The sequence below is a fragment of the Onychostruthus taczanowskii genome, unplaced genomic scaffold, assembly GCF_017590055.1.
Source record: "Onychostruthus taczanowskii isolate IOZ18803 unplaced genomic scaffold, ASM1759005v1 scaffold20, whole genome shotgun sequence".
Classification (NCBI taxonomy): Eukaryota; Metazoa; Chordata; class Aves; order Passeriformes; family Passeridae; genus Onychostruthus; species Onychostruthus taczanowskii.
In genome coordinates, this window is record NW_024499240.1 from 4,210,739 (window position 1) to 4,222,762 (window position 12,024).

Genomic DNA, 12,024 nt, shown 5'->3' on the forward strand with positions numbered 1-12,024 from the left:
AGACAGCCTGTTAATTACCTAGCTGCATCTTGAATCATATCACCATCCTAGATTTTAGCTGATGCTATTCCACTGCTTGGTTCTCAACTCTAATGCATTCAGAAATTAGACAAGAATGATAACACTGGATTTCTGAGCTGTGATTTACAGACAGTAGTGCAAAACCATACACTTCAAGTTCATTGGCACTACATTTTGCATGAAACCATAAATTCAGCTTTGAATTCACACGTGATTCTCCTGCTTGTTCTCTTTGCATCTTCCTTTTCTCAGCAATTTCTGGCTACAAATAATTCAGTAGTCCCTCATTGTCTATAGACTTGCTCAGACACAAAGTCAGTTACAGTGCAGAGAATCTGGACTGTTTGCACAGACCAGTAACTAAGTAACCCGCAAACTGATTGCATGCATATCCATCTGATGAACAAAAAAGACAAACTACCCAAAAAATAAACCCAAGAGACTAAAGTTCCAGATAAGAAACCATGCACATATGAGGAAGAGAAACGGGATGTGGAAGCAGAAAGAGGTATGGCCTCCTTGAAAGGGTTCACATAAATCCCTACAAAATAAATTAGAATTACACTTTTTATTGTTTTGCCTAGACCTAACACTTGTTGCATGATATAAAGCTGAAACTCCCAGTATAATATGTCCTCACAAAGTCCATATTTCTGTGGGTTTAACTATCAGCTGGGCAGATCGTTATGCAAGGTGGTTAGAAGACTATATATGCTGTTTATATTGCAAGTCTGAGGACTAGAATGTCTTGAGAATCACCAGTAGTCTTCCCAGAGATGAGGGACACTAATTCAGCTTTCTCTTACAGCAAATAACAACCAACTTCAACAAAATTTGCAGAAATCTTATAGACTATGAGACTTTTTCCTCCCTTTTAAACTTCAAGTTCACCACAGTTTTCAGAATTCTAACACCTGTATTCTTATCCCATCTCAAAAGCTGTTGATAAAGGAGTGCATCTTTTTCAGACAAAATCTGGTGGTTCTGAAGCTTTCCTAGAGCCCTTTCCATTCCTGTTATTATGAATACCGAATTTTGCTGCCCATTTTCTTATTTGACCAGAACAGAAAACTGATTCAACCACATCTCAGTGAAATTATTGAGGGTTTTTTGACCACACCATCTAAATTTTCAAAAGATTGGAAAGAGCCTCACAAGACTGTAGTTATTTCATCAGCTTCCTGGGTCTGTAACATATAGAAAACACTCAGATCAGGTGACATCCTGTCAGAATGTGAGAGACAAGCAATGGTTTCTTTTAAGACATGTCATACAAAGTTACCCTGCCTTTTTTTCTTTTTTTTTTTTTCTTACTGGAACATCAAGCAATCTTGTATTACAGTCAATAGACACCCCCAAACACTCTGAAGGCAATGGAGGGAGGAAATTTGTCTCTCTGAGAAAGGCAAAAGGTCTCTTACTACCAGATTTTGAGACCTAACATTTAAATTCTTTTCCTAGCAGAATCTCCTCTGGGTTTAGACAATGTATGCTACATATTAAAAGAAGAGGCATTAAAGCAAATGTAAAATGGGCTGTCTCCATAGCTAGGAAAGCTGGCAATGTACTTGGACTTAGTACAGTCCAAGCAGCAGCAAGAAACATAAGAAACAAATGCTCCAATTCTTGCTGTAATACATCTACTAGCATTGTCAAAGAAATGCAGACCATGCTACATGAGTGAAAACAATATCCCCGACACTTTTTCAGTATTTCCATTAAACAGCAAACTAATCTAATGTGGATTAATTTCTCAGTCAAAAAAGACCAATGCCAATGTTTACAAGGTTGAGTACTGTCGCTTCCAGATTCTTGTCTACACTATAAATTACAGTTTTCCAGAAATACTGATAGTAAAGTTTGTCTTCCTCAAGAAAAAGAGTATTTTAGGTGGCTTTGCAAAGCTGAATCACCAGTAAAACACACTCAAAATATGAAGTTTGTGACATGACTTATCAGAACTTTCAGTGAACACTGAGAGCCCTAAAACCACAGATCCCCTTAAAAACTAACATAATATGGAAAATTTGGTCCTTTTTATAAAACCTGAGGTGTCCACAGAGAGTTGCAAAGTGCCTAGACCGCTCTAGCAAGTATCGCCTTTCAGAAAGTCCTGAAACAGCCCCCTTGAGCACAGAGCACAACTTGGATGTCATATTGAAAACATTAAGATTCAAAGTCACTCTTTTCATGTCTCTATGCCACAACCCAATAAATAATTGTTTTCCATTTTTCTATTTCCTTACAAATCTAACACTATTAGAAGCACAGCATGTTTCAGAGCAATCTGAAACTGTCATTACTGACCACCAGATTTTGGAGAAAGGCATATAAAATACAGAGCTGTACATACATAGAGTCACTTTAGATTTTGTTCATTTACTTCTCAAAAACAAAACGTTATTCTCTCATACTCAGAAACACCTTTTTTTAGGAGTCTATTAGTTTTTATCTAAAAATACAGTGTACTTTGTATTAAAATAGCACACAACTAACAGCAGTACGCCAATAACAGTGTCTGTTTTCTGGCTGTAGGCAACCAGCTCACTGCACAGTCTGAAAACATCCTACGAGCCTACAGACTGGCCCCCATCAGCCCACCACTTTCTACCTGCATCCACTCACCACACCTTTTGCAGGGCAGTGGCATGCTGGAGGCACCTTTTGAAAACAGAATTACAGAATCACACAACGTCTGGGTTGGAAGGGACCTTAAAGACCATCTGGTTCCAAGTCTCCTGTCATGGGCAGGGCTGCCATCTACTAGACCTGGTTGCTCAGAGCACCATCCAAGGCACCTACTACACACCATAGTTTCCTGCAGAAGGGGTTGCTCCTTTAATCACCTGAGACAGACAGGTCTCATCAGACATGGAAAGAGAAAGTTTGAGGAGCACAGGGTAGGGACATCATCAACCAGAAACAAGGCTGCTGCCATTTTAAGCTGGATAGTCAGGCCTGGGGCTAATCTGAGGAGCACTGGGAAGAAGGGCAGCTGGGAACAGGTAGTATGAATTAATATGGCAACAGTCTGGTCCTGACCATGATCTTTTCTGCACAAAATTACTGTGCAATAAATGCTGTATTTTAGTAATTTTAATTTGGCTGCTTTTTGCAGCCAAATAAACTCTGAAACACACACAATAAATTCTGGAAATTCTCCAAAATGCACTGGACATCTTCTGTGTATATAGCATGATTCTTCTGTGACATAAATGTCCACGATGCACCTCTCTTACTAGTTGCTGGAAGAAAGTTGATAGATTTCTTGGCCTGAAAGACTTGATTACCAATTAAACTTTTTTTTTTTTAATTAGAAAGAATAAGCCTTTCAGAGCTTATGTTTTCACCACCAAATTTCAAAGGTTTTGACACAATATACATGCATTGACATAACTAGTCTTCTCTTCACGTCTTCCTCACAAGTGCAGACAAAACCTTCTACAATCAAAATTCTTTTACTAGTGGGTACAGACAAGACAAAAAACCCAAACTAGCTACGTGTTCCTTGGTTTTCACCATGATCAAGCCATTTAGTTTACAAGCATTTCTCTTCCCACCGCTGCCCTGCTGGAAAATCATCCTGGATACACAGGCAGAGCAGAATGCAGCCGTGCTCCCAAACAGCCATATACACATCCAATACAAGTTTTCTGGCTACAATTGCTGAAGCTCTTCCCTTTTGGTCCAAGCTTATTCTCACTCCAGTTCCCTAAATTTCTACAAGGATGAATAAACTCCAACCAAGTCCAAGTGATGTCTTTTCACTCATTGTTTCCATGTTTGCCTTAGAAATAGACTGCCTCAGGAAAGGAGCTGTCTTTAGTCATCCAGTAAAGCCCAGACACATTGTTGGCACTTCAGCCTGAAGAAGTGTATATTTATTTGTTCCATACAGAACAGAATGCTCCTGCTATGATGCGTTTGTTCAGCCACAGTAACAAACCCTGCCAGCTCTCTCTGCTCTCCTACTCCAAACTGCACATCGGGACAAGGACGCATGCAGGCCACCATGGAGGAACTGGGAAGCACTTGAAGAGGTGACAGGGAAGTGAATACAACTGAAATGGCTGAAGCTGCAGAAGAAGGATTCCACCACCTAAACCAAATAAAACATTGCTCCTACAAACTGCTGTCTCATGAAATAAGAGATGCTCCAAAAGGTGGGGACTTGCATTATACTCTTAAAGAATCCTCTCTCACATCACCAAAGAATTTAGAAGAGAGTTTTCAAACAGATTTTTTTCCAGGGCTATAAAGGCAACCTCTCCTTCAAATATTTTTTTTTCTTTGAATATATTTAAATTTATTCCTTTCACATAAGACTAATAAAATTACTTCGTTCAGTAGAAATCAGAACTCTCAAAATTGAAACTGCTTTTTAGTTTTGGCTTAGGCCACAAAAAGGAGAAGAATGATGGAAAGCCAGGACAGTGTTTAGACTTGTGTGTTCCATGTTACTGGAAGCACCAAGCCACCATTCACTCGCAAGACACCGGTAAACTGGCCACCTTTATAACAATAACTTCAGAGCAAAAAGTCTGCTTTTACATTCCTATGAGAGACCACCGTAAACTCAGCTAAACTAAAAAAATGTCCTTATTAAGAATGCCTCAGGGAACACCTTCAGTCTGTTTCAAAATAGTTGACACCTGTTGGCAGAAAAAGCTTCAATACTCCTGATTGTTACAAAGCTGTAAATCATTTTGACTCATCAATTCCAGAAGCTGGATATATTTTTTAAAGCAAACAATGCAGTGGTAAAGACACCTATTGGTAACAAACCCTATCAAGTTGTTTGTATGTTTTAAATAAACTTGCTTGATCACTTGCATGTATGTTGTATTAATCCACTACTGGTTTAGCTCAATAATCTCAAGCAGCTCTGCATTTCCTCATGCCTCATAAAAACAGAACCTTTTCCATTTGACTATACTAATTAAGATCATTACAGTCAAAGTAATGCAGAAACAGTGATAAGCAATATAATAGGAGAGAATCACATAGAGCACATGACAAATTTACTCTAAAATGGAAGTGGATAATTAATGTCTTACCAAGACACACAAAACAATTGTGTACTGAGAAGCAGCAAGGAGTCAACACATAATACTACAGTTCAGAGTTATAACAAATTCTAAATACAAAAAACTCCTTTCAAGTAAAGGCTTAAGAGCATAATGTGGCTAAATGACTCTGTGACCTCAGGATGCACTACAGATCTCCTCAAAGATCTGAAACAAAATTTATAAGCTTATGATACACGCAAGTAATCTCATATCTAGGTTACATAATGATCAAACTATGATAGTTAAATGCAAAACAGTTTTGATTCAATTACTGCTTATATTTTTGGCAGCATTAGATACAAAAGGACAATTTTGATTGTTCTTCTGACGATTCCCTAACAAGCAAGCATTTTCATGTGTCATTTAACATGCAACTGGTTAAGCCAGATGAAATGAAAATTTGCAGTCTTTAGTAAATTGGAAATTATTTAACACCATGTAACACCAGAAAATATGCTGAAGTTTATTACCAGGAATTCATCTTGTCCTACTTAAAAATTAGAACATGTTGTCTGTATTTTCCCCCAATTTATATGTCATCATCTCTCAAAGGAGCAATAAGATTATGGGAGTGTAACCAGCCACAAGTTAGCAAATAAAAATTTCTGTAAATTTTCATGTATCTTCCATTACTTAAATGTTACTTTTAATAACAGGAGGGATTACTTTCAAACACACAGCAATATATTTTTAACACAACAGCAATATTTACTGTACTATTCTGAAGTATTAATTATGGTCTAAGAAGAAACACAGGCACTAAGCATTACTAAAAAATCACAATGAGCAATGTCTCTTCGCTCTTTACCAGAATACGAACAATGCTAACCAAGATTTGCTTACATTGCTAGCCTAACTACTGTATTTTCATGGTATTTTTGTCACAGTAAAACACCTTCACAACGTGAATTTTAAGAATGAGGCATTATGCAAAACACATGCAGCTGTCTTCAAAGGGATGGTCCAAATGTATTTATTTAGCAGATCTAACCAGAGCAATTTATATACCCTCCATCCCCCAGGTATAAATTACTGCCTCCACATGTGAGAGGTGGCAAGTGACTATGCTTAATACAGGTAGCTTACTTCTGCAAAGTAACACAGATTAATTTACTACTCTTTTAAAGCCTAATTATTTACTTTTTACTTAAAAATAAACTAGGGACAGATACACTATCAGCTGCAGCATCTTAGCCTAAAGGGCAGTAACCTATACTTTGAAGCAGCAATTTCATAAAATATTCAAATGACATGTCAAGAACACAACTTCGGTGTGCCTTGAATTATAACCTTTTTGTCTGCAGGAAAGAATGTCCCCAGAAAAAACAGAGTTCTTTAAGAACTTTCAATTTTTATGTTTCGATGACAAAAAAATTACAACACTGTCAATACATGAAATGCGATCAGTAACTTCTGACAGTTGGTGTCAGGATGTGGCATTCAGAAGGAGAGAAAAGATACTTCCAGTTGTTGTAAGACATGTCTTCACATACTAAAGGCTGAAAAAAGATTTTTTTTTTTTTTGTCAACTAGATACTGTTATATGGAAAATAATAATCTCCAACTAAAAGAGAAGCTCTTAAACCAATGTGGAGAAAGGAAAGTTCAATCAGTGTCAGTGACATTAGAAGACTAAGAAGCCAGGATAAGGAGACTTCTAGATCAGGATAACATAAGGAACATTGCCTATCCCCAGAAGGGGCCCTTCTCTGGTGACTTTACCAAAAATAAACTGTACAACTCCATAGACAGTGCAATTGTACAACAACTTCACAGACAGTGGTGCAAATTTCCCCAGCATCAGCAAGTCCTTGGTGAGAATATAGCTGCTGAATATACCGAGTGTCTTTTTATGCTGTTATTTGAATAGAACACACACAGACAATATCTCAGAATTTATGTAAAAGACTGATTGAAATGTTAAACTTACAGCTGTGGTAAATTGGGTCTAACAAAGGGATCGTTTTCTGCCCCATTCACAGCTTTATTTTTCCTCTGCTTGGGTTCAGAATTGGCAGATGGTGCCTGAGAATTATTTGTAGTTGGAGGCTTTCGCTTGGCCAGGAGCTTTCTCTGCCTTTCAATGTCTTCCCTTTGTTGATTCACCCACTCTTGCTGCCTGTAAACCCCAAAAAAAGCGTTATTAAAGTTTCATCAATTTGCATTTTTTCAAGAACTATCTTTTTAACTGATAAGGCATTTAGAAATTTTAAAAAACTTACTGAACATGTGAAAATGTTTCCTAGGAGAACGAACACCAGTGTTCTTCATCAAGTGGAAAAATTTTGCTAAAGTTATGGCACAATTTACTTTTTAAATATATGATGGTTTCAGGGGGATTGTTTTTTGTAGGTGTTTTGGGGTTTTGTGGGGTGTTTTGTTATGGTTTTTTTGCTTTGTTTTTCAAAGTATTATGCATGACTTCTGCACTAGAAAAAGAAAAAAAATCTATCTGAGCTGGTCTGGTAGACATCTTATTTTATACAATAAAAACCACTCCCTGACAGCATCAATAGAGAGCACCTGATTTTTATAGGTCAAATACTGAATTTGATCTGGCCATTCCCAAATAAATCACCAGTTTGGTTGTATGGCAAACAATTACAGCTTTTATGCAAAACACACCTACAGACTGTTTAGAAAAACAGTGCCCCAGGCAATCCAATAATGCTAAGACTAAATATTGCCCTTCAAAAACAAAACTCTTGGTAAATTACTTCTTAAAATATATGTATTCTTCTATCTATAAATCTATCTGTATCTCAAATCAATCAGACTCATTACCAAAGAACTCTTTTGGAAGCACTGCATAATTATTTTCCCAGACCATCTCTGAGACTCTTGCAGAGCCCTCTTCCCTGGCCCCATCTCTGCTGAAATACCTGCTAGGGCAGCTCTTTTCCAGGTGGTTGCTCTCTCCCATCCACTTGCACTAAACCCTGTCTGAGGCTGCCAGATCTGTCACTGATCCTTCACAGCTCTAAGGAGCTGGATGCCAGAAAAAGCTGCTGCCATGAGGATGTGCAGGTAGCACCTATGTGATCAGTGAGAACTTCTCAGATCTCATCTGTCCCAATGACCACCAGTGATACTTGGTTAGCTTCCTGAAAAATCTCTGATTCACCTTTATAATTCTATCAGCTGAGTTGAATAACTATGTGCTGCCTATTTATTATGCCTACATTCATGCTTTTCTAAAGATGGTTAAAACAAAGTGGAACCAAACTGTTTTTTGAAGACACACAACCTTAGCATTCCCTCACCTGATTAATGGAGTTCTTTACTCTATTCTCAGTTCAAAAGGCAAAGCAAAATACAACATATGAAAAGCTGCTTGAATCCTAGAACATTAGTAATAAAGAAGTCCACTAGAGGGAAGTAATAATTAGTGAGAACTTTAAGAACATAGCATTGACTAACTTCACAAGATTTTGAAATGCAAAGCCATCTGTCCACTGTTCAGTAAATGAAGCACCATGACGAACTGTTGTAAAATGCCCCAGGCGTAATCTGTCTTGCATGCTCTTCTCTCTGCTTGCCAGCTTCTCCTGTGTGCTCTAAGAAAACAATAAAAAAATTTCATATTTAGTAACACTAAAGTGTTCAAAAAGTCAATAAAACACTTAGGGTTTTTTTCTCCTCCAACAGCCTTTTAAGGCAGGAGTAAGAGGAGAGTCAACAAAAAGATGTTGCAGTATTTACCCTACTTATTCTAATTTCTACAGAACTCGAGCATCTGCAGTTGCCAGAACCAGTACTAGAGGACAATTTATGCACCAAAAACCCCCCTGAGTTTGGCTGTTTCCCTATAAAGTTTGCTGCTCTTCATCATTAAAAAAAGCACTTTATTTAGAGTATCAGCATCATAGAGGATATAATTAAGATTCTATCTGTACATGTCTACGACAACAAATGAACCGACTCAGATATCATAAAGAAAGCACTTCCTATACTTGGCCTGGAAACTTCCTTGACAGAGCATCCACGTTAGTACTTGTACCAAGTGACCTGGGGCAGGGACCCCTGTGTGGCAACACACTGTGGGCAGGCTTAACTGCCCTCAGATATTCACTTGCAGTGACAGAAGCAGATGCTCTTAGAACCAGCACTGCCACCACAAGCATCCTTGGGATGTGACAACCAAATGAGCCTGCCTGCTCTCCCTCAGAGAAAGGAGCACTATGAACACCTAATGCAAGGAAACCTTTTTGATTGCTACAAATGCTTGCTTCATAACAAATGTCTATGGCCCAAAATCACACACACAAAAACTGAGAAGTTGTCAGAATTAAGGCTCTTTTCACAAACAGACTTCTAGACTGAAGAAGGGCCTTTCACAGGAAACATCCCCTGTGGTACTCTCAGTCTGAAGATACACACTTACTATCCTGCCAAACAGATCTGATGCATTCCCTGCACTCCCCTCATGCTGGAACTTGAAAGATCTGCAATAATTTATTTATGACATGCTAGTGAGAAAACTCTCCTGAATCCTCCAATGGCTCGCATTGTGCCATTGTGTATGACAGCAGGATCCAGCAGCTAGCACTAGAGAAGGCACTGGGGCTGTTTATCTTCAACTTTTTTGTACCTTAATTTCTAATAACGTGATTTGTTATTAACTTTTAAAGATTTTCCTGAAATAGGTTATTTCAAAGAGGGAGAGAAACAAGGTATCCTTGTGGTCTAAAAAATTGCTACTAGTTTAAATATAATTAGCGTGAAATTTTTAAAAAGTGATTATTTCATTAATAGGCAGTCATCTTCATTTCCTTTTTTCAATTAATTCTGAGCTAACATGGCATTTTATAATTTTACATCAAAAATTACTGTAGCCACTTAAGAGTCTCACAAAGAGATACTATCCATCTCCTCTTCACAACAGATTATGTTCAAAAATTCTTTTATCCACTGTGATCTTACAATTTTTCCAGAAAATATGCCATATATTAAATTACTAACTTTCATGATTTGCTATTTTGAATTACTTATGATGGGTAAATCCTTAAATTAAAAAAGGTACATTTTCCACAATTGGAAAAAAGGTTAATTGTTTGATTTAGCTTATTTAGGTTCATAAAAATATTGCCAGATAGAGACATGGATACAAAGTTTCAATCTCAAGTGACAAATGTGAAAAAGTTGAAGACAAAATGAAGGAATAGTAACGGAGTTTTACAGCAATCTCCCAGCTTTTATCACGAAGATTTTAAGAGCAGTAAACTTACCTTTTCAATTAGAAGCTTCTTGCTCATTGAAATACATTTGTTTAACCTTTCTTTGTATTTTTCAAGTAGTTTTTGTTGTTCATCTATTTGTCTTCTAAGATCACAATTAGCCTAATAAATATAGACAAAATATGAAGAGATATACTGAAATACTGGTTTTAATTCAGCTGTCACAGAAAATAAATGTATCTTATTTCACATAACTAAAGTAAGGAACATACACGCATAAACACACCTATTTATTTAAATAAAAAATTAATTTCACAGATATATCCCTATATATAGAAGGTTGCCTTGATTCTTTTTTATTTCCTTTACATTGTCCTGCATTCTGTACTACAGAGCATTCAGCATAATGAGAATAAATAAAAACTCTGCACCATTCTCACGTTCAGCTTTCTACTGAGGGCTCCACTTACATTCAAACTGGAAAATTTTAGCATCAGATCTCTATATATGATTCTCAAGTCATGTGAATCTTAACATCTTCAATTTAAAAGAAAGCAAAAATTTCACAATTATAAGTTTCAATGATCTACGTAGGAAATTTAACAAATGCCCTGTGATCCAATTATATTTAACTTATTACCTTAAAAATCCCACAACAATATTATTTTGATTTTTAAAAAATTTTAAAATAGTTTAGGCTTATCTATCCCATATTGCTGAACATGTGTTAAAACAATCTACATATACAATTTCATAGCACATCATTGCATGGGGTAATATTTTTATGTATTGTACATATGTACGTACACATACAAACAATAAACAGACTACAAATTGTGAAATACAGGTTTGTTTCATTTTTCATATTTCTGTATATCCCTTCTCCAGTGTTTCCTTCAAGAGCATAAACATTAAGATTTTTTTTTCCTGAAAATAGGTCTCATAGTTTTCTTATTGAAAGTAGCTATTCATTGCCTGTATTTATTTCTGTCACAATCACCTTCATTCTGAAAATGCCAACAATTGTTCCACAGATAATGGCTATTCACAATTAGAACCAAAAAAAAAACCCCCAAAACCGACCCGTTAGGTCAATTATAGCAGGAATTTAAGGAATTAATCAACTGCCTGCAAATGGCATTGGCTTTCTTTGCACCTTCAGAAGTCTAGAAACATATTTAATCAAAGCTTATTTATACAAAAAAATGTATACATTTCATTATATAGACTTCTTAGATTTAAGATAGCTTTTTATTTAAGTAATTGTTTAAAAATCCAAGAAATTGTCCTCCTATTCAGTCTGCTGTTCTGAATGAATACCTTTACTTATGTCCAACACTTACCCTGAGTAAGTCATCTATACGACCTTCTTTCTTTTCCAAGTCTTGATTTTTATTACTTTCTAGTGCAGCTAATTTCAGCATTGTGAGATCAGTCTAGAAAGAACATTTTTAAATATTTATCCTTTCCTTTTACAACTACAGCATTATTCTTTCTATTCTTGTTAGGCAGAGAAATAAACTACTTTAAAACATTCAACAAGACCAGAAAAATCTTATTTTCAGGTGTTTGGAAGTGTCATTAAAGGTTCTTATTAAAAATCACTTTCTCTCTTCATGAGGACAACTGTGAACAGTTGGGACAAACCATTAACAGTATTAAAAGATTTCATCACCAACTGAGAAGTTACTGTTCATAAAAAAATATAAAATCAGAGCAAGAACATAAACACCAACTAGTTAATTTCTCTGTATTGG

General features: G+C 36.4%; 1 protein-coding gene across 2 annotated transcripts in view; it reads right to left on the minus strand.

Moving 5' to 3' along the window:
• The window catches only part of TLK1 (tousled like kinase 1), a 67,951-nt gene that overhangs the window by 17,394 nt on the left and 38,533 nt on the right, over positions 1-12,024 (minus strand). For both annotated transcript variants that reach the window (XM_041403447.1, XM_041403445.1), the window contains exons 8-11: positions 11,611-11,703; positions 10,319-10,429; positions 8,511-8,647; positions 7,021-7,209 (exon numbers count right to left, since the gene is read on the minus strand). In XM_041403447.1, coding sequence (XP_041259381.1) covers positions 7,021-7,209; positions 8,511-8,647; positions 10,319-10,429; positions 11,611-11,703 — 530 coding nt within the window. The remainder of the gene's footprint in view (positions 1-7,020; positions 7,210-8,510; positions 8,648-10,318; positions 10,430-11,610; positions 11,704-12,024) is intronic.